Source organism: Opisthorchis viverrini, assembly GCF_000715545.1.
Source record: "Opisthorchis viverrini unplaced genomic scaffold opera_v5_405, whole genome shotgun sequence".
Lineage (NCBI taxonomy): Eukaryota > Metazoa > Platyhelminthes > Trematoda > Opisthorchiida > Opisthorchiidae > Opisthorchis > Opisthorchis viverrini.
This window is the reverse complement of record NW_008752063.1, coordinates 209,439-232,949: the sequence shown is the minus strand read 5'-3', so window position 1 is coordinate 232,949 and position 23,511 is coordinate 209,439. Positions and strand designations below refer to the sequence as shown.

The 23,511-nt window shown below is 44.9% G+C and overlaps 1 protein-coding gene across 1 annotated transcript in view; it reads left to right on the top strand.

Moving 5' to 3' along the window:
- Positions 1–22,970, top strand: part of T265_10771 (hypothetical protein) — a gene marked incomplete at both ends in the record, with an annotated part of 30,842 nt that extends 7,872 nt beyond the window's left edge. Inside the window, 12 exons of the mRNA XM_009177238.1 lie at positions 25–279; positions 314–398; positions 4,176–4,552; positions 7,833–9,030; positions 10,693–10,993; positions 14,267–14,324; positions 14,831–15,128; positions 16,422–16,474; positions 18,436–18,585; positions 19,940–20,296; positions 21,791–21,903; positions 22,663–22,970. Of these exons, the coding sequence (XP_009175502.1) occupies positions 25–279; positions 314–398; positions 4,176–4,552; positions 7,833–9,030; positions 10,693–10,993; positions 14,267–14,324; positions 14,831–15,128; positions 16,422–16,474; positions 18,436–18,585; positions 19,940–20,296; positions 21,791–21,903; positions 22,663–22,930 (3,513 nt within the window). The remainder of the gene's footprint in view (positions 1–24; positions 280–313; positions 399–4,175; positions 4,553–7,832; positions 9,031–10,692; positions 10,994–14,266; positions 14,325–14,830; positions 15,129–16,421; positions 16,475–18,435; positions 18,586–19,939; positions 20,297–21,790; positions 21,904–22,662) is intronic.
- Between the last annotated feature and the right edge of the window lie 541 nt (positions 22,971–23,511).

Here is a 23,511-nt window from a genome sequence, read left to right as displayed (position 1 = left end):
CATTCATCTATGTATTCGTTTAAGCTCCCGCCCAAGTTTGTCCATAAGCTGTTCTCAGATTTCGCACAGAAAGTTTGGCAGTTGTTCTCTCTTACGGATTCTGAACTCCTGGGTGATCAACTCTTATTCCTCTTGCGGTTGCGCCGCCGTCTAAAGGTAACTAGCCAGGTTGCTGTATATTATCGTTTCTCACCACAGGGGCTTGACGTTGGTGAGCTTCCAGCTTCATTTGATTTATCATCTAAAATGTTTCGAAGGAAGCTGATCAAAAGTTTTCAGGTTTGTTTGCAGCACTCCATGTCATCTGTATTAGAACTCCACAGGAGATACAGTCCTGTCGCTGGTGGATGAAACAGTCGAACAAACCGCACTGAAAATTATTTGGCCCAAATTGTCTGGTAAGTTGTACTCGCCTAAATATTGCTGGGATGTAATATGTTACATCTTGCGTTTAATGTGATTCACTGATACCATAGAGTCTCTATGTGCCACTCGGCGTAACCAATCGATGTATTTCATAAAATACGCCTTTCTACCTACTGTTGTTAGCGATAAAGCCTTGGAGTAGGAACCACATGTCTGGTTGACCAGTTTATCATATGAATTACTGATCTTATGAGTTGATTCCTTCTGTTGTCGACTCCCACAAATGCGTCATTGTAACTGAAACATCCTACACGATAACCAATCCCCGAAGCGGCCACGTGAGCATTGGTACTCCGGCCGCTTCGGTATGCTTCAGCTGGCCTCCGAAAATGGGCCCCATTAATTCGACTTACACAAGATATCCCTCGAGATTTTTTTAATGAATTTCAGCTGACGTCCATATCACGCAACAACCGAAGTGTCTGGTGTGTGATTAACTAGGATACCACATCCCTAATCACACTCATACAGTACTTTAACTGACTGGTGTGCAAATTCACCTATTGCTATCGATGTTGTGAAGAGGGAATACTGCTTAGTTCAGACGGGAGGATGGAAACCTTTTTGAATCACTCGACGTTGGGAGGATCACGATGCAGCTAATCGCCAAACACGTCTGGGAACTTGGTGGGGTGTCGAGGTAAAACGGTTAAATATTGTAGTATATCAGAAACACGGCAGGCTCATAAGAGAACAATAGGGTGGGAGTAAATACGGGAAGTACGAACTAAATATGAGGCTTTGTGGATGAAGTTGGAGCTGTGAACAATGCGATTTAGCGTTTACATACGATACGCTCCACGGTTTTTCAGGTCTGATTGCAGTTGTCTATAGTACAACCAAACTTTCCATTTTTTTCGAATTAACGCAGAAGCATTGTGTGGTTGGCTCACTCTGAAATGCTGGGACACAATGAAATGAATAGTTGAACACTCACATTAAGGTATCCGTGAATGTTCGTGGGAGCCGTAAACTTATCTTTCCATTATTTCTTGGAATTCGTTGCTGTCAACTTGCCTTGATCTCATCGTTATCGTTGACAACGTCTTCGAAACCGATCCTTCCGAAATTCCGGGGGGAATCTGAACCACTTCGGGTTTTACATCAGGTTAATGGTGTCCGGCTTACAAGCCTGACTGTCACACTAATCTGGTTGCGAAATAAGTTTTTGCAGAAGTGACGCCGTTTCGTTGTTCGCTTTTTAATTTGTCGAAATATAGGTAGCACCGCCCCAACCAACCAATGGAATACGATGCATACAGACCAAAACACAGTGCGAATCACGAACGGGCCAATAATACTACGAAGGCATATACCAATTAGCCAATCACACGACAGGATTTTAGATACTCTTTAAAAGCTACATAAACGCAGCTGGGTACGGAGGAAGCACCCACTTAACCGCGCAATAACGATGTCTCTTCGACTGGGGATGAAACGTTTGCAAACTAATTGTCAAGCTCGGCAAACAGGTCAACTACCATCTGATCATTCAACAGTCATTGTTCGCTTCCCAGCAGTGTTTTTTCCTTTTGTTCTGTCCTGTCTTGTTCTATTCAGTTAGGTTTGTTGTTCAGCTCACAAGCCGTGCAGTGGAGTGCATTGCTTCATTCCCTGAGGATAAGACGACTAATGGAATTGGATCCACGTGTCGAAGTTGATGGCTCAGTCTATCCATTGACGACAAATAGACATATTTATCCAGTACATTGTGATGTGAGAGCTATGCAGCAAAGCCGATAGCTTCTATGCAAGACCACCATTGCCTGCGTGGAACAACCATATTTGTCAGGGTCATAAATCATTGCTTTATGTCGTCCCGCGGTTCCCCTCCAAACAGACGGTTAGGCGCTGGAGTATGTGGCCGTCTTTTGGTGTCTAAATCTGGAATAGTTTGTGTATTGTATCACTACTCGGGTGACATTTTTGTATCTCTTTAATTGTCCTAGACAACGTGAACATTCATTGCCTTAAGCGACCTGGAGTCTCCGACATTCTCACCGAATACTCCCATACTTTGATAGCCCGTGGCTAGAGTTGGTATTCGGGCAGCTTATTGGGGTTTCTCCAGGTAGTTTGTTTCTAAGCCTCAGTACGTCAAAATGCTGCCTGGGCAGGGTGGTCATAGTTTGAGCCATCTACTCCAGGTGAGATAGCTCATTGGTTAGAGCACGGATTTACTGACCGGAAAGTTCGTATTCGAGCCCGACCTCTGCCTCTCGACTTCCCCTGTCTGGCTGCAGTATCCAAGCCCTCATGCTTCCTTCTGGTGGCACGGCAGTTAGGCGTTGAAAGGATACTACAGCTGAGCGATTCGATTCGCATTCATCATTTACTCTCAATTGTACAGCTGCTCCCCTTTGAAAACTCTCTAATGTAGAAGTCCTCATGCAGGAGTTATTTCCATCGATCACCTTCCTAATATTAAATATGCCTTAGAGAGAATACCTCGCACAATAGATCGCTCATGCAGTGGTTGACTTAGGGGACAGTACATGGACTCCGAACTGATGGGTCCATCTGAAAACACCCCATTTTCTGTTGGTGCTGGATTGGCATGATCCATCGCTGGTCTGCCAGACTGTGGCGGCCCCAAAGTTGTTTACTTTTGTTCACTTCTTTCTGATATTCCATTAAAGGCATTCGATCACAGTAATGCGTAGCGAGCCTTATGCGACTAACGAACACGAGTACCGAACTCCGTGGTTGTTTTGAAAGGATGCTACAGCTGAGCGATTCGATTCGCATTCATCATTTACTCTCAATTGTACAGCTGCTCCCCTTTGAAAACTCTCTAATGTAGAAGTCCTCATGCAGGAGTTATTTCCATCGATCACCTTCCTAATATTAAATATGCCTTAGAGAGAATACCTCGCACAATAGATCGCTCATGCAGTGGTTGACTTAGGGGACAGTACATGGACTCCGAACTGATGGGTCCATCTGAAAACACCCCATTTTCTGTTGGTGCTGGATTGGCATGATCCATCGCTGGTCTGCCAGACTGTGGCGGCCCCAAAGTTGTTTACTTTTGTTCACTTCTTTCTGATATTCCATTAAAGGCATTCGATCACAGTAATGCGTAGCGAGCCTTATGCGACTAACGAACACGAGTACCGAACTCCGTGGTTGTTGGGCTTCGTTGGGATGTTTGTCTGTGTATCTTTTGTCCTGTTTCGTACCCAGTTCCTCACGTTAACATGTTATCAAAAGTTCAGGCCTTTTGTGAAGAACAAATGGAATAGAGTGAGCACTTGGTGGAACATTTGAGGACGCAGTTGCAGCCAGAGTACTAAGGAAATAAAAGTTATCGGAAGTATGTTCAGAATTCGGAACAGAATTGCAACTCTTCAGGGCATTCTAGTGAATGCTCGAGTTTACTGAACCTTGATAAGCTATATTGAAGGCTGTGACATTTCGAACAGTTCTGGAAAGGCCGAACAGTCGTCTATAATTGAGTCCAGGAACCCTGAGAAATTTGACTGTGACGTAAAATTGGACTCTACACTAAGTTGAAGTCTCCATCAGAGATAACAGCTTTAGTCGGCTGTGTGAGTGCTATTTTTAGAGAACTATTGTTTATGAGTTTTACTTGGTGATCATATGTGTTGAATCGGGTTTCCTTCTCTTCGCATAAACAAATTTGGCTTCGCAGTCTAGAAAGTTTCCTGTTCCTGGGCATGTTCTTGTTTTGTTTCACTTTCTCTGTCAATGAGAGCTCACCAGAATGTGTTCTCTTGCTATTTCAGGTTTACTTTGTGACGAGAATGCCTCAGTACGTTGTCGCAAAACCCTAATGCAGATAGCTTCGCACATCATTTGCCAGCATGGTGATGATTGGACACGGTACATTCTGTCAGAACCGGTGATACTGGTCCTAATCCGACAAATGTCAAAACCGACTTTATCTTGTTTTGAAGACGCCTGTTCTCTAATGAGGCAATGCTTACAGACCGTTTGCGCGCCGTATACCAAGAAGCGGGCTGTGGTGGTCCAACCAGCCGAACCAACGGATGCTGATGACGGACGAAGACCTACCTCTCCATCAACGCTATTTTCATGCTTTGCAGAACTTCATCCAACCTGTGATCTGATCTGTGCGCACAGTGCTCCAAAACCCCTTCAGGTCTGTTGTCCCAACTTGTCGGTCACTTGCTATTTTCCTTATCCATATGCTTTTGTGAACGACTAATTGGACGTAAATGTCGTTTTTCTAGAAACTACTACTGATGTTTGTACAGCTTATGAACAAATCATGAGGCCATTCGGTTATTTTGAGATGGAAATCAGTTTTCTGATGCGGGCACACAAGAAACGGAACTATCTTATTTCATGAGTCTGAGGCTTAGAAACGTGCAGCAACGGGAAGGATACAAATCTGGCGCGAATTACTTATAACGCTACTCGCGGTGGCGTTATTGGGACTTCTATTACACCTAAATTGGTATTGTATGTGCAACTCAATGTTTCTGCGAAATGTAATATGGCAGTTCATCATAGAAAAAAGGACTGGAAACCAATCAGAAATGTTTCCATTTCTAATCACTACTGGTTTTAAGGTGGAAATGAAATCCACCTAACAATATGGTGCCTTTCGCAGTGTTTACATACCGCAGCATTTGCACCGCAGTGTCGGTGGTTCGCACCCACCCTCAGCATATTGACTGCTCCTGTGTAGGCTTGGGCAACCTGGTGTTATCTCAGCCTCCGTACTTCCCTCAGGAGTGCTTGTGACCCTCAGGACCACTAGTAGCCCGGCTTTCTACTCGAAAAACATCCTACTGAAGTAAAATAGACTGTTTTTATGGTCCCGTTTGCATTCTTACGATTGTAGTCATCCGTGAGACCAAACCATCCATCGGACCAAACCCGATCTTCCAGCCTGTGCCCAACTTAGACGTTGAACAAAAGAGTCATGTTCTGGTGGAGATTTCATCCTGTTAGTGAAACCAATCTATGCTGAAAACCTGAGAAGCACTGTACATCACATGTTCTCCCGGCTTTGCAGTATAGGTTGGTTTCACCTACAAGATAAAACCTCCGCCGAAATTCCAAAGTCTCCTCACACTACTAACAATCTTTAGGTAGCTCGGAGGGAAAATAAAATTCACCTGATGACTGAAACTTACGTCTGCGACGTCGACGCCCGAGGAGCCAGTGACTGAAGGATGAGCGGCGATATATCCTAAGTGCGAGTTAATCACACTGCTAGTCAGTCGTTCTTGACCGAACAGTCGATTGTTCAAACTACTGGCCAGGAGGTCGCGGGCTGAGAACTCTCCAGAGTTTCGTGAGATGTGCACTGCTGATGATTCCCAATAAGAATGAAACAGCTGTGGAGTGCTTCTCGGCTTTTCAACATAGGTTGGCTTCACTTACAGGACGAAATCTTCGCTGAAATTCCCCAATCTCCTCACACTACCGACAGATTTAGGTTTAGTGAGGCGTGATATGAATCGCAGCTACCTGGCAACTCATGACTTTGATTGCGCAGAGTATCTCTTGTTGAATCAATCAAGTCGATTCGAAATAATTGTCCCCGTACCTAAGTTATTTTGGTTTTGCTCCTCAGGTGAATGATCAGATCGTCTTGTTTTCAAAACGACGTAATTTTTCACCTATCAGCCTGTCAATTGTTCCGGAACACTGCCTTCAAGCATGCGCCGTGCGGAGGTGATTTCACTTCACCAGACAGTGAACAACACCCGTCTCTTCAAGCTTTATTAGTTTTCTGGGTGACAGGTTTGACGGACGCCCAACACAACCCTACGCACTCTATGCTGTCTCACATGCACGATCAGTTATTAATTCTGAAGTTCTGAAATAAGATACTACAATTTCAAATTACTCTCCGATCGCCTTTGTTCTAATGGTTCCCTGCGGCTTACGCAGTTATATCTGCAACGCGATCCGAATGTATGACTACCTTGAATGTTATAAAAAAATGTGCTTTTGAGTAATTTCTCTGAGGTAATATTTCCCATTGCGTTCCGCAGGCACTTCGGTCATTGCGGTTTCTTTAACAGAAACTTTTTCCAAGTGGAAGCTCACGACACTAATGGTGGTCCATGCTGTTACTTGGATGCTGTAATCGCAGATACTATGGTCGTCGTGTGTTCGTTTCTCATTGGCATTTAGTCAATTCAGGGCCTAGTTGCTGTCTGCAGTCCTGTCATCGCGTAGATATCTTCTCCAACAACAACAACCTGTTTTTAACCCATCAGCATTCCTCTGCATCATCTCTTCACCTCTTCCGTGTTGAAGCAGTCCGTCGTTCTAACGAATACTCCAATAAACTGCATTAGCACTGTTTTACTAAAAGCGGGAGATCGTTCTTCGTCAAGCTAAGATGTCTTGAGGAGTGTATGCAACTCTTAGGATTTCATTCCAGAGTTGACTCCCCCCCTCAGTGGCAGTTAATCGAGATCCCACAAATTTGTCGGAGCGCACCGTTCAACATAAGGTGATGGTTTGTTGTTATGAGGTTAGTATCGTTGTTTCACTCCTTTTTCGCTGCTTTAAGAAGGTTGTCTTCATCAGTTTGTGTACTACCCATCCCGGAACGGTGATTCTCTCTCTTGACAACGGACAATGTAAGTTTCAAGTCAATTTTGAAATCGACACCGACAATATCCACGCGTCAATTGTTTGCCGGATAAAGGGTAAACTCAGCTACTGATATTCGATAAGATTTACACATTTTAAGAGTTGATGCCAGTCGCCGAAAATCCCGGATCACTGGCTTTGCATCAGCAGTTCCTGGTGCACTGTTTTCTCACCTATAGCCTGTGGTTTCTTACCTTGCTTTTAATGGTACAACTGGCAATGGGTTACCCCCATGAGCCTGTCAACAGTTTTTGGCATCGGGCAGCCATCGTTATTTAGAGGAAGCGATTTGTCACTCAAGAGTTCATTGATGGTAAAGCGCAAAACCATGTTATCCGCTTGACTTTCTTCCCTATCGCGGTTGCTTCGTTTACTGGGACGGAAACTTTGGTCGTTCTGGTGTATCTTGTATATTTTCCCATCTGTACTTCAACCTTCCACCACATTCATCTTCCACTCATATTCCACTTACAGTCATCGACTACCAACTATCTCACTAGTGTAACCATCTATCCGTCCACTTTGACCTTTTTTGAGAACACAAGACTTGAAGAAAACAGAATTTTTTCTACATTTTGATCACTCTGTGTAATGTCCCTAGTCCCACAATTCTCGTAGACCTAGGACGGTGCTCAGGCTCCACATTCGCTCCAGACTCTTCTTTTCATTTCGCTCTACTGTCCAATCACGTTTTTTTACTTCTGGATTTTTGAGCGTTTTTAGACGAGTCATGGATTTTCGCACCCTTCCGTTGCATATAGCCTTCCTGTATTGTCTCTTCTTTTACTTCTTTCCAATAGTTTCTGATGAATTTCGCTCACCAAGCGATTGGGAGTGAGGCCTTGGTTTCGTATGCAAACAAACTGATGCGACTGTTCATCCAACCGAAGTCTTTCACCGTTGGTCATCCTGACCTTGATGCAATCGACCAAAATGTCTTACGAAGTTTCGCGGCGTTCCAGTTGCACCGAGTTCTCTGGTGTCTCCTTCGTCCACCGACCCCTTCGGTCTTATTGGGTTCGGTTGAACATTTTCTCACGTTTTTTGTGACATTTGGCCTGACCATTCACAATTTGCCAATACCCGCTGAGTACCAGTCTGAAACACCAATCGGGCGCTCCGTTGCCAATACTTGTTGGTTATCTTTCTTCCGCCTGTTGACTCAGTTGGCTTCTCATTCAGAGCCAGCTGTTCAGAAATCGCATGATAAAGTCTCAGCACCACATTCATTACTCTCAGACTCACTGCTGCTTGTTACCAAGGCCACTACGGAGCTGTTGGATGCGACGATCGATCAATTGGAGACCTCTGTCCCCCGTTTGTCAAGCCACCTACATCAGTCTGTTTCTCTGCTGAAGAAGGCAAGGTCGGAGGATAAGCTCGGGCTCGCAATGGCTAACTTGCATGCCGTGACCTTACTTTATTACCTCTCAAATCCTTCAGGTTTGTCCTTTTTCGTGTTCACTTCTTCCCACTGGATTTTATTTTTATCGTTTGTTTATGGTGCTGTGAATTATGTGATTACTTCCACGTGGCAGACTTCTTCACTCTTTCTTGTCTGGCTTTCAGATGCCCTTAATGTATTGATGGACGATTTGGCTGAATGCTTCAAACGTAGACGCAACTGCCACAAGGGACATCCTGTGAATGACAGTGGTCCAGCTTGGCCATCAGTACTCACAGACGTTGTGTTGGGTCTCATTTCCAACCCATCAATTATGCTCCGTTCTTTTGCGCGCAACTTGTTTGACCAGTTGATTGTGAACGGCGATGCCAGTAAGGAGTGCGTCCGACTAATCTGCGATGTATCCAATACTCGCGTGGACCGTCGAAATGTCAAAAAAGTGGATGATGATGATGAGGATGAGGAAGCAGAGGGACTGATCGCTTTTTCCGACGAAGAATTGGAGACAGTGGAAGAGAAAGACGATGCAGATGAAGAATTGGATGCGGAAACAGGTCCGGACAGTGAAATTTCAGAAGACAAAGAAGTCGATGGTACTTGATATTTTGTCATGTTATTGGCTGTTAGATTCGTCATTTTTACCTTTGTGGGCTAGATGGTAGTTTAATCCCAAAATCATTTGTCGGTGGCTTTAGTCGATAGACGATCGATTTTTTGTTCGTCGTTCTGTGAGTACATACGATCTTTTTACCCCAATTGTGCTTGATGGAACCATTCGTCGGCTAATCACCTTGAAATAACCCTAGCCATGACGCGGGCCCCCTGAAGAAACTTAATTCGGATCTCCTCTAGGGTTGAGCGACCTGACGGATTCGAATCTGACCGTTTGCCTCGCCTCCAGTTCTCCATCTTAGAAGTACAGAGGGCCATTTGCGTGGCATACTTGTGACACTTTGCTCATCATTAGAAGTTCGAGGTAGCTCACTGGTTGATTCGCGAGTTTATTGACCAGTTGTTTCGTTGTTCAAGCTCGACTCTAGCGTCTCGGCTGTTGCTGTCTAGGCTGGGGCTCTCTTGCTTGCTTCCTTCGTATCGTATCGCAGCTAGGCAACAGAAGGGTGTTGCAGTTGAACAATTGCTACTATCATTATCCATTATTCGAAAAGCTATTACAGGTCATAGAGCGCTCCTTGTGAGTACAGGCGACACTATCCGTAAACTCAACCTATATATTTTAGTTTCCTACGAGCACACTAAGACCACTTCCATGGGGATTCATTTTTGAAGTTTACCGAAGCAGATGTACGGTTCGAATAAACAGTACACGAAACTGTCTAAGATGACAGTTTAGTGCTGCGGACGATGCACTTATGTGGTATCCGGAAACTTGGTAGCGTGGAGATAAACAGCGTAATGACTAACGCAAGTACCAAGAAGAGGAGGAAATAGAATGGAACAACTATAAATGTTGAACTATTATATAGTTGAGACCGTGTACGTATGCGGTCTTACCACACCGCGTTTGCCGAGGTCAGATGTGAGTCCGCGCGGTCAGCGGATCCGATTCAAACATGCCGGCACTGGTGATCTCTGACACGAACAGGCATACTCCGCCCTACCTATTTTGTGTACATGGGATCAAATTAGTTTATCAGGAACCGCTAGCATATGGAACAAAATATCGGTGCTGTCATCTGTGTTGCTCACGTTTCTGCACGCAAGAGGTGTAAAAAGTAGAACGGTTGATATTGGTACTAAAATACCTTCGATTATTGTTAACAGGTACGCTACCAACATATGTCGTCATTGAAGTGTTGTCTGTTTGCAAGCCCCGTCACAGTCGAAATAAGCAAGACAAATCATAGGCGAACCCGGAGGCGATAATCCCATTTCTCATTTTAAATATACACGACTATGTCCTGTTCATTTGGAAAAATCAGAATGACGGTTCACCGGGACTGACAGATGTGACATTTTTCTATCTATACCACTCCCGAGTATTTTACAGTGGTTACGGAAACAGCTGTTCGTCACTCTCACGACCACCGCCTAGAGTAAGTGACACAACTATGAAAATGTATGAAACGAATCCAACTGGATTACTTCGTATGGCATGCAGGTTTTCCGGAAAAAAAAGAGGGTCAGGATATACTACCAAGGGTGATTGTATGTTTGATCTGTACTGACTTCAGTGTTTAGCTCTCCGTTAAAGCTCTTGTCTGTATTTCTGAGGTTCTTTTACTTTTGTTTGATAGAAACGGAAAGTGATCAGTCCGAACAGTCGATTTCCGGATCTGAGAGTGACGATGACTTGGAGGAACAGATCGAAATGGACGAGGCCCATCTTACTTCATTCCGAGAACGAATAAAGGCAGCCCTTGGCCCAGCTGCTCTGGCTGAGGATGAAGTCGACTCAACTTCCTACCGCGAATTCACGGATGAAGAGATGTTCGCACAGGATGAGGCTCTGGCGGCTGCATTCAGAGCCAACCGACTGAATACTCCAAAACGTACCATTGCCCAGCGTGCTCGCTCCCTCGGGCAGCTTAAAATGCGGTATGTTTTGCTCTAGGATACAACTCATATCTTGCTTATCAATTCACACATGAAAATCTTATTGTTAAATGCAGTCAATCTGTGGAAAAGAACTCGAGATCGCTCGGTTGTTAGGGCACACAATTACTGATCGGTGGGTCCGTGGTTGGAATTCAACCCCAGCATCTCGACTGCTTATGCCTACGCCTGGACAACCTGGACGTATCTCAGCTCTCGTGTCACCCTTTCGGATGGCTTGACAGCTAGGTACCGAAAAGATGTTACAGCTGAGAGATAATTATCAGGTGGAAAGGATCGCAGCTTGATTGCATGTGATTTCCTTCCGCATATTCTGGTGTCTGTGTGTGCGCCTGTAAAGGAGGTTTTCACACCTGCTTATAACATTTTCATCTGACGTTTTTCCGGGTATTCACAGGGCCCTTAAAGTTGGCGCCAATAATGTCCCCAAGTTCACTAGTTTTGCCGACCTTTGTACCGAGAAAACGTCGTACTTGGTTAGTCGTTTTTAGATTGAACAGTTGGAACATGGGGTTTGTATGTCGCATTATTCTGACTCAACGATATCACTTTACTCTCGGTTATCATTCGGTGTTGATGATTTCGTGTGGAAGTATTGGTAGATTTTTCAAAAGGATTGTCACAGCTTTTCGTAATGTGATGAGACGGATGTCTTTTCTGAAGATGCTGCACTAGGTTGTTCGGCACAGATTGTGTCCAGTTGGATAGCGCCACGGATGGGATGTCAAACAAAGCGTTTCAAACTATTTCTCAGTTGAACCTTGCGACTCAACTCCTCCGAATCGATTCTACCTCCTTGTCGAAACAGTTTGCCAGTGGTCGTTGGTTTGTTTGCTGAGCTGGGAAGTTTCATTGCAAGTGTTTCATCACCAGTCGAGGTGACATCATCAGTGCGCTGTTGGATGGTGCAGTAGAGCGTAGCAGTGAATCAGTAGCAAAATCACCTCCCTCCTTAACAACGCTCTAATAATGTCAACTCGATTGGTGATAAAACGTTTGCAATCAAACTGCCCAGATCAGTGGACAAACCAACGGAAATCTACGCTACCTGTGCTACCAACATTCTCCTCAGTAACAAAAAGCATGCCAGTATGGCAGGGGACGTCATTTGGAATAATCAAAACTCACGTCAGTTTGACGACCACATAATGATTTGACTGCTGGTCAAATGCAGGATCGCTCTTGTTGGTTCGAGCAAGGTATTTTAGCTCAGCCGTTACCGTCCCTTCGCGAAGACTCTGACATAATGTCGTCGATTTGGTGTATAGAAAAGGTGTCTGAGGGGCGGATTTACTGAACAGAAGGTTCCTGGTTCGAACCCAACCTCTCTGCCTCTCGACTTCCCCTGTCTAGGTTTGGGTAACCTGGCAGTGTCCCAGCCCTCGTGCTTTCTTCGGGTGGCATGGCAGCTAGGTACAGCTGAACAGTTTTTTTATGGATAAGATGAAGCAATCTCGATTTCTCGCAATACAAGCTGTTTAAAACTTTTTGCTATGCGTTCGTGAGTACCACAACAAGGGATTTTACGTGTGCAAAAGAGTGTGGTTGTTTTGCGTGGAAAAATCTGTGTAGAGCCGCATATAAGGTTTGGGTATCAAATGGAAATCAAGGATGATGGATTCATCACACAAACATTGCTTCAAATCTCTATTGCCAGACCTCTACATTCGACTCGAAGGCCCTGATCAGTCCAGCTGTCATCTTAGGAATTTCCAACCCCCCATTTGTTCTGTTTCAAGTTTTCAGTACTGTGTACTCCATAAAGTACCCATGAAGAGTCGAAAACGGGATGAAAATTTACGCAGGGGTGTTTTGTCATCTCAGATGAAAGCCGGGAGGCAGGAGACAGTTGGGATATACATGCGAGTATTGTAGGAGATGATATTCAAGTTAGTTCGAGAACTGGATAGCTGCACATTGAAGACGGCAGCAATGATGCAAGAGAGCCACGTAGTATATTCCATAGAGTACGCATGAATAGCCGGAAATATAACTTATCAGAAGGGGATGGAGACTAATGCAGAGGGTTTTCGCCATCTCAGATGGGAACCACTCGATCTCCCCTGTTCTTGGATGACACCTGTGAATTGCCACCACTAACGGATATGTTGTCGACTTCAATTGGGGTTTTCTTGGTGTTCACTGTTCAGTTCCATACAGTTTATCAGCTACAAACCATGTACCAAGGGAACGTGAGTCTAGCAGTTACGGTTCCGATCGCCAGAAGGTGAGAGAAGATGAGACATGCAACCAAGAACTGCAGGAGATGGTATGCCCAGTTAGTTCGGCAACTGTGCAACGACCCATTGAAGGCAGTAGCTTTGAGGCACGAACCCCACTGCGCGATTGGACCATTTCTTCCACTATCACTAGCCATTGATGAGTTGAGTTCCATGGACCCCATCCATGGAGGTGGCAGTTGTTGACACGGCTGTGTGGACTGGTTAGTGATTACATACTTTGTTACCAGGTCATACACTGTCCACCTATCAGCCGCTGCCACTAAGCACAGGGCTGAGCGAAAAGAGGCAGGCGGTGCTCCGGCATGCGGAATTCGTGTTTTAAACAAAGTAACCTATGAAGCATGAGTAATTCATTCGTCGTTGGAGAGTTCCTTCTTCCTAAAACCATCTGACACGCCTCAGCATTGCTGAGCAGACGTTTCGACCAGACCTGACCAATGCTTGCGAGATATTGACGGTCAAACACTGACAACTTTTTACGTCCTATACTCGTAAGAACAAATTTCTCATCCATGAAGCAATATGGATCGCACTGTCGCAGTGTGAACTGTGCCCTTGACAGAGAAACTGATGCCACGTCGGTGGCAGAGGCGTTGGTGGTTTACAGAAGCTGTCCTGGCTTTCCCGATTCGATCAGTAATATCATCTGCGTCCAGCACACCAGAATTTACACTACTCCTCGGGCCAATTGAACATTACATCAGTTGGCTCGCCAGCAAGCATGAGATTTCGGGTTTGATTTCATCCAGTCTTGTAGTGGCACTTTACGCGTTGCAGGTGTGTTGCGCAGCAGAACTATTCAGGGTTGTTTGAAATGGTTTGAATTGTTGAATGATCTGAACCAAGGAGAGCAATATCGTCCGGCTACTTAATTCTTGTCTGCTTTAAAACGTCTCCATTTTCCCCTGTTACGGATTATATCAGTTGCGATGTTTTTGGGCCGTATATTGCACTTCAAAAGTCGTGCGTTTTCGACGAATTTTCACACTTTTGTTCCGAACCTCTGTTTCAGCTGTTTGGATCAATTTGAGTGCATCCTCCAACACTCTTCACAACCAGAAGTTTTCTGGGTACGTGCACCCTTCAGTACTATATGTTACGGATTCTGCTATACACTTGCCCTCCTAACTATCTAGAGAATAACTGTTGTATTGCCTCCGTTGATACATTTTAACTGGACACAAAAAATTGTTCGACAATGAGTTTCTATGTTCCATTCACTTGGCTACTTAGCTGTTACATTTCAGGCATGAGCTGCCGACCAAAATGATCGGCGACCCCATTTAATCTTGACTGCGAACACTCGGCATTTTCCCGTCCCCTTTATTCCCTCTGAGTTTCGTAGAAACCAAGCCCGAAAACCATGGCTCAGCTGGGCTATTTTAGTTTATCTTTGTACGACTTTTCAGTAGTGTCTAAGCCGACCCAAATGAAGAACAACCCTTAGAGTCCGAAGGTGAATTCACAAAATGTTCAACCCATTAGAAGTATGATGCATCTCGCTTCCATATGCTTCCAGGTGCGATAGTGCTTGAAAACGAACCGTTCATTGTGCTTTACTTTCCCAACCCAATAGCCCACGATTACCCACATGTTAAATCTGGCCAAGGAAGCGTGTGTCGCCGAAAGGAAAGCGCATCCTAATGAAAAACAGCAACCAACCAGAAACTTGAAGAAGCTTCGTCAACGTCTTAGTGATGTAGCCCGTAGCGGGGATCTTCCAGGACTGCAAAGGGTACTTGAAATTCTGAAACGTGTCACATCACGTGGACTCAACTTGGAAAGTCAGCTGGTAAAAGCTACGTTGGCTTTGCCGAATGTGGCGGAAACATTGGCGACTGTGATGACAACTATCGTGGAAGCGAGCAAAGTCGGTCAGTCGCATTTTATCGTTTATAGTTTGCTTGCAGTATATTCATACGTTTTTTTTTCAGGGGGGGGGGCGAGATGGCCCAAGTGGTTAGAGCGCGAATTTACTGACCGTAAAGTCCGGGGTTCGAATCCGACCTCCGCCACCCGCCTCTTCCACCTGGCAGTGTTCCAGCCCTCGTGCTCCCTTCGGGTGACATGGCAGTTAGGCACCGAAAGGCTGCTACAGCTGTACGATTAGGATGTAGCTTTACTTGACGTTTGTAGAGCTCACGCCAAGACGGTATAAATTTAAGTCCATTGAAGTTTGTCGCGTTAACATGGCTGCTACCGGTTCAACTGTCAACATTCGAAGGTGAAACGTGGCACTATAAGTCAAAATATCTAGCCCTCAGTGTGTTTATTCCGGGAAAAAATGCAGGAAACCCAAGTGATCTATTCGTACGGTCACTAGTAAAATTAGTAGGAGCTAAAGTAACTTCCTTGTGCTGGTCCGCTTCAGTGCTTTTCTGAGACACCTGTGCATGGGTTCCCTGAGGTATGCACTAATGCACCTCTGTTGTTGCTTATTTCGGTCCTCCGTTATCGAGTAATAGACAGCGATCTGTCTGCTAGTGCGTCTCAGGGAATTCCAGTCGGGTCAAATTTAGTGTTTTGAGCTGACCACTTTAAAACATCGATATTACGATACGGAAACCCGTTGTTGGTCTGGTCAGCGGTTTGGAATCCCTGTTGGGTCGTCACATTATCTTGGTATTCAGATACGAACTATTTTACTATTCCTTTGCATGACTGACTTTCAGTTATCATCAAATGTAGCCTATTTCATCAGTCGCAGGTAAATAGTCATCTTGACCGACACAACAATTCGCCTCTACGCGTAACTAACTTCCTCAGCTGTTCAGTCTATTCCACTGCACTTTCTTTTTTGTCCAACCAAGCTGAGGTCCGTCAAAAGTCTCAGCCTAAAACAAGTAGTTGCAGTGATTCGACCCATGCAGTCATCTATCTGCATATCAATTTGGCTTTCACTGTCAGAAAGTTTTCAGTAGCCTTTTGAGTAGTGTATGATACGTCTGTGGTTGCAAAGATGTTTCCCAATAAGATTCCTTCATATCCCAGCCATAATATAAGTGGAACTGCTCTGTTTAGGCCTGTGAAAGAAATAGCGCTGTATACTTAATGGCGCTATTGGGTGTGCATACTATGGAGTGCTTTAGTAGCTTTCGGTTAGTTTTATACCTTGATATCTGCATCCATTGCTTCAAAATCCGGGACTTCTCCCCGATTTTTTACAGGCTCGCCTCAGCCGTATTATTTGAATGTCATCACGGCGATAGCGCAGTTTGTGGTAAGTCACACCCACTCTTATACTCCTACTATATTTCATTGCTTTCTCACCAAAAGCGCGAGCTCAGCTGTGACTTGTTTGCTGAGCTCGAACTACAAACATTTCGTCACCATTTTTGGACAGATCGTCAGTGAGCTGTTGCTTGGATGTTTCCTTATCTCGTTTTCGTATTCACATAATTTTACCAAGAACAGCGCGTATCTCTTAGGCGATTGGCTGGCGTTGTTTCCATTTCTGTGGTGACCAAGGAAGTAACTTCTCTGAAGCCGAACTAGAACTTCGGCATTTTCGGAAATTGCTAAATTACAATCCCGTTTGTAAGAGAATGCTAACCCACAGCGTCAATTGGTACTTCAGTCCACCCTATGGCATTCATCGCGGAGGAGTATGGGAGCGTCAGATGCGATCTGTCCACCGAATGCTGAGTGCAGTCTCCCGCGAGCAAGTGTTGACCTCTTTCATTGACGTGGAGCGTATTTTAAATAACCCTCCAATTGCACCCGTGTACGGTGATCCAGACTCAGACATGCTAACCACTTTTTATTATTGCGGAGACCGTTTGAGTTGTCAGGTAATGTGGCCAATATACGCGACGGATATACCCAGTGTTGGAGAAAAAAGCGTGTTGGCTGTTAAATTTTTGCGTCGATGGTTGAAGGAGTACATTCCGCTCCTACAGATACGACACAAGTGGATGCGACATCGTCGAGATTTTTGAGTTGAAAACTTTGTATTATTCAGCGGCGAAAATCCAGGTCGCGGGTATCAGGAGAAAGGCATCATAGCCCGGAAATGACGTCCATATTCGCAAAGTGTAAGTAAAGACTGCCTCACGTAGAGGTTAGGTGGGATATACGTTCACCTGCCTGCTAGAAAGAGTAGAACACAGCTAGTTACTCACCCACCTTAGGCGTATGCTCCGGATTGAGGGAGACATTTGTGGCTAGACCGTTCGTACCACTCTCGTTGATCTGATTCTTACATGTGGTGGATTGATTTGGTAGATCAGCGAAAGTCATGCTGGCTTTGTGGGCAGTGTTGATTCTTCTCTCCTATTCTTATTTCATACAACCCGATTCCCCGTATTTTGTCATTTCGGTGTTGCACCTATACCAGCTTTCTTGTTTTTGACCTGAACATAGACCTCACTTTGACCTTGTTATCGCACGTGGTGTGGTCGATTCAGGCAAATCAGTCCACTGGGCGTTTCCTCCCGATTGGGACTTATCGGGGGATGTGGCGGGATGCAATCGACTGATATTCAGGTTCAGATTTCGCTATGTTAGCCGCAACACTACGCGCCTGCCAAATTCATGAGACTTGGTCGCTTTCCCTAGACTGACCAGAGTCGCTCTAACTATCACTTGCAAAACTCCAAGCCAGACTGCTTGACAATTATCAGGTGCTACGCGAGGGTTGTGCATAGTTGTGAGCAATCTTTGACTAACTGCAAGCGAGTGGATCCAAAGCGAGTTTAAATGCGTGGAGTAAATCTGACAAGAAACTATTTTATCTGATTAACTAAACCAAAAAATGTGTTGACTCGCCTGTAGGTAACGTCTTGGGGGTTAGAATCGGTGAGGTTCAGTTCAGTGACACGTGGCTGGATAAGCCAATCCGGTTACACTTGAAAAGGGTAAATGTGTCAAGCTTCATTTGGCCTTGCTATATTTTTCCATATAGGATGTTTGCATTCCATGGTGGGACCGCGGATGGGGGACCGCGTGATCCTCACTGTGTTCGTCTTACGCTCCAGGCATGCACTCAGCAAATCTGTCGTAACAGTTGTTGGCTATTTTGGGGAAAAGATGAAATGTTCGAGGGTGACAAGACAGGAAAAGTTGACCCGTTGTCGGAAACACGGGTGGCGTTCATCGAGTGTTTTAAGTCATTGCTGTTGTCAGCCTTCAATGTTATCAGTCAAATGACACTGACCTCCAATAAACCATTATTTTTCGCAGTTCCACGTGGCTTCGGCATGTTCTGAACCGGAAGGGCTGTTGATTGTTGTATCAGAACCACTTCTGAAAGAGTTTCACATCTATGTGACTTCTACACGAAAGTCGTCAATCGCCGGTGGCTTTTTCCTGACACTTTTACACCAGTCACAGGTACGTTCACTTTCATTGACCATAATTCTAGCTTTTACATGTTAAAATGGAATTTGAATTAAACTGCTGTCTCACTGCGAAAGTCTGGTTGCAGATGCCGCTGGTACGAAGTTCCTTCTTATTCTCGCTTAACAGTCCGCCACAAACTCAAATTTCTGTAATGTAACCTATTCTCTCTTTAGCTTGATCAACGCCACTCTTTCAGGCGCCTCAGACAGGTCATTTTGATATGAAAGCTGCTTTCGACGCTGTCGATCGTCAGAAACTTTGGTGGTGTCTGGTGGTCAATGGTGCCCCTTCTCAATGTATACCCCTTATGAGGGTACTGTGGACGGGTATGAGTATACAGCAATCTTTCACCTGAGTGCACAAAGTCCAGTGCTGTAAAACACAACTGCCCTCTCTCGCCTTTTCTCTTCAATTGTGTTTTGGATGTGTTTGTCCCGGGATGTTCGCTCACAGACATTGAGTATGTGGATGATATTGCCCTCCTTGGTTCAGATCCTTCGAAAATGCAAATCTACTCTAAAAGCTTAGTGATGTCAAACAACTAACGAGGAGTGTGACAACAGTCAAACAAATCTTGTTAGTGTCGGGCGCACAAGCCGTCAGAAATGGCATGGGGGCTCCATACTCTGTCGTTACCCAAGCCTGTACATTCAGTCTGAGTCTTATGCAGTTCTGTTCACTTCGAAATCCTGACATTTAAGGCATCAGCTCCTCGTAGTTGGAGCACGTTCTGATACTCGATAATATAGACAGTGATAAAATTCAAGACTGTATCGGTTTTCAGAAGACTGACCCAGTCACTTGAGGCGGAAAATCCTCAGAGAGTACAAGGTGCGCGCAAACACTGTCACTCGTGCCATCCTGACGGAAACAATGTGTTTCAAAGAGGCTGTCGAAAGTTCGTGGCGGAATTACCAACGTCGATAGAAAAAGTACTTCTTACTTGGCAGCTATCAACTAAGACACGATGGGTTTCTTGACGTTGCAGTGATTAGTGGAACTATCGGTTACCTCCGGGAAGGTTTATGCACAACAGGTCTCCTCCTTAGGCAGTTCGTGGAAGCAGAATATGGACGGGATACTAGCAAGAAGCGTTGAAGCCGTCAAGAGAAAAAAAGGCTAACTGGCCGGGTTTGTTCACACGGCACAGGTTATTAGAACAAAACAAGTAATTTTTGTAGTAGGCTGACAGCAATGTCCCTCCTCGATTGAAACAGTAAGGAGCCGTTGCCGTGGAGGCCTATTGTTGTCCTCTTTAGAAGTAAAAGAGCAGAATCCTGTTGTTCCCGTTCCATCCATGGGGTATCCACACTGACCCAAACCAAATATTTGCTCTTTCACTCAGGTATTCGCTACGCACGCAACACATTTGATGCTAGACGCGTTTTTCAAATTTCTGGAATCAGCATCCTTATCGAATAAGACCCCCGATGGCGCTGAATTGTTTGCGCATACAAACTGTTGCAACGCGCTTGGGATGGTGTTTCAAGCGCTCGCGGAGAAGCGATACGATGAATCGTACTTCTCCAAAGTACCTAAGCGTATCTTCACTCGCTCCATTCGATTTTTGTCCGGCCTGAACTATGATTCTGTAGAAGACGTCAGGTGCTTCGTCTGGTTCTCCAAGTTGTCAGTTGCGACCGCTGTTTTCAATCTTCTTACCTGGGCTACTAAGGTTGCACGAAAACAGGGCTTCGAATTGGTGAGTTCATTTTTGCTCCTTCTTGTCCATTTTGACGTTTTCAACTTTACTAACTGATTCACTTTGGACTTTAGTGCTATCTTATGCTATTCTGTTGCAGTTTTTTTCATCAGCTGTCGATTTTATGCTTTCCTGGTTTTGGTGTGGAATATCGGACGCATCATATTGTAGCAGAACAGCCTACCTCCCTCCAAACTTTCCCCCGAAATCATCGGGTGGAAAAACTCTTACGGTAGTTCGCAGTTATTGATCGTCTTAAAATTAGCCGAGCACATATGACGAGTGAATTTAACAAATCCGGGATTTCATAAATATCATTATCGGTGTATAGGTTGATTTCCCCCAATCATGAGGGACTCTCCATAAGTTCGGATGCGTTGTCCGTCGCAGTTCTTACAGGAGTGGGATTTTACGTTTTGGTTGTGATAAACTTGCACCCCTTGGAAATTCTTTGGCGAGGTTGAGGATTGCTTTACATTTCAGAACGTGGCAACTCATCCCCACAGCTTGTTTCATCAAGCTTAGACGGTTTTCGTCTGAATTGGAATATGTGACTATTAAAAGCCACAATGAGGACGGCAGATCGGTTTTTGCGAGCTTCACACCCCCGGTCTGAATTTGTTTACCGTCTCACATCTTCTACAAGCCCACGAACTGCTCGTTATCTGTACAGTCGTAGACCGATCGACGCAGCAGCTGTCGCCCCGCATCTCCACATGTTTGATGTGATTTGTGAGTTAGTTTAAATCGTAACGGTGTACCGAACAAACGTCCGTTGTACGGTGCCGCGATGGTAACGTAGCACACTGACACCTCTGGTTCGGAAGGAGACCGAATTTCGACCCTTTAAGTCATCTGAGAGGTGGTACAATCAAAAATTCTACGCAGAATAACACGCGTGAGGAAGTGTAAGCGAAGGGCTACAGCCCCGAAAGGTACCTTTCGGGGCCGAGTGTAAATTAAAACTGCTTTTTCCAAATCAACTTGGTTTTCACGGGAGACTCAAGCAAATCTCTGGTTTATGATGTTCTACAACTGAATGTGCTGCACACAGTGTGCAATGGTACGATACTTGAGATATCTCAGTATATTTTCATAAAGGAAACCACTCACAAGGTTGCTGAGAACCTTATGAGTAGTCTCCTTTATGAAAACCAGCGTTCTCATCGGAATTATTGAGTTTCTAGTGTATCAAAGTTAATCAGTACCACACAGGTTCTAAGAATTCGTATCACATGTTGTTTATTGTACGGTTTACGCAACAGCAGTTTTAGTTCTTCATTCTCGAGTTGGTGATATCATCCCACGAACTCACGTTGTATTTTCCAGCATTGGATACGCTACAACCTTTCTAAGGATGCATACAATTCGTACGTGGGCGAACTCGCTGATAGTGCTTCACAGGATACCTATTCTCGTGATTTGCGGAACAATTGACTAATTTAAATGACTACTAAGTACCCAATACTTGATGTATGTCCTTCACTATTTCAGGTCCTTGAACCGAAGCTCATTCAAAACCTGCGAAATTTGCCTTGCAAGAGCGCCATTCGTAAACCTGCACGCAAATTCGCCAACTTCTTCAGTCAATCGGTTAATGCTGAAGGGTGAGTTTTTACTATGCCTTGCTGCTTTCAGCGCTTAGACACTCGAACAAGAATGAGACTCCCGATAGTATTCCGTCGAATAAGGTGCTTAGCCACCTTCCTCAGTCCAGTCGGTTGTTCTGAGATGGCGGAGACGATAGTAATTCAGCTCTCTTTCCTCAAATCCCACATATGCCAGCTGTTCATCACTTGTTTATCTGTAACTGAGACACCCGTGTGTCAGTGGTTAGAGCTCGAATTTGCTGACCGGAATGTCCGTGGTTCGAACCCGACCTCTGCATCTCGACTTCTACTGTCTAGGCTTGGACAACCTGACAGTGCCCCAGCCCTCGTGACCATTTTCGTGTGGCATGACAGTTAGGCACTGAAAGTGTGTTACAGCTGAACGCTTTATTTTCCTTTCCAGTGCATTGAATCGATTTGGTAATAGTCAGTCCGCGTCATCTAAAGCATGGTGCTTCCGTGCTAACCAATCAGAGCAATATAATAAACAAAACGAAATACACGGATGGAGTCACTAAATACTCAGCAAATATCGAGCTGCCCTTCTTCGCTATGCCTTACTTTCACACCTGGATCTGAATTGCACCTATCTGAACGGTCTTAAGATTACCGTCCCAGCCTATTGAAGACTAAGCTCCTCCCAAACCCGTCGATATTGAAGCAGTCACACCGGTTCTCACACCATACGAGTAAGACATTTCCAACAAGTGTTGCTTATCACCTGAATAATTTGGGGCGTTTCTTTTCGGATTTCAGACTTGGCAAAGAAGAAAGGCAAGCACTAAAGGCTCAGCGAAAACAGGCGCGGCGAGCCAAGCGGAAAGAAAAGGCATTGCTACGACAAGAAAAACTGGTCGCTTTGAACAAGAACAAAGGGGGCGAACCTGTGAAGACAAAAAATGGGATGGGGAAACCGAAAGCACGAAAACCTTCGAAAACTGGTGAATCGCACCACGTGTCCTCGCTAAAGCGGAAACATACCTCTTACAAACGCAAGGACACTAAGAAGCAGAAACTCTCCTAACTTTGAGCTTGTTCCCATATTGTACAGAAATACACAACGGATATTTGTATCAAACTCTGTCTCCTAACTGATCCACCGCAGACAAAGCCGACCTTCCTCACTTTTTGATGGGGAACGACGACTCATCTCTACCGCTTTACGATAATAATAATAAGAAGAAGAATAACGGCAATGAGGCACCCCCGGTGTTGCTGTCAATGATAATGATGTTGACTGCTTTATCACAGTACTTGGGCCGCGTGAACTCTCCTGCATCCCCCAACCTGTGTGTTCGGTGAGTGAAAATGTGGCAGCATGCGTACATGCAAACAGCTGGGAGCTGATGATGATGGTTGTCACAAATCTCCCGGTTACTCATGGCTGAAACAATCAGAAGTAGTGGATGGATATTTGATTTTCCAGTCCCATTTGTATCTATATTTCGTGATCAACGTACCCTCAGCAACCTCGTGAAGTGGACAGTGTTCCACTCAGGCTCACCTAACAAATGTGAGAATACCTTCCTGGGTTTCGCATGTGGCTCGGCAAACAATAATCTCAAATTCGTAGCAGGTTGTGCAACGGTTGAGACGTAGTGATCG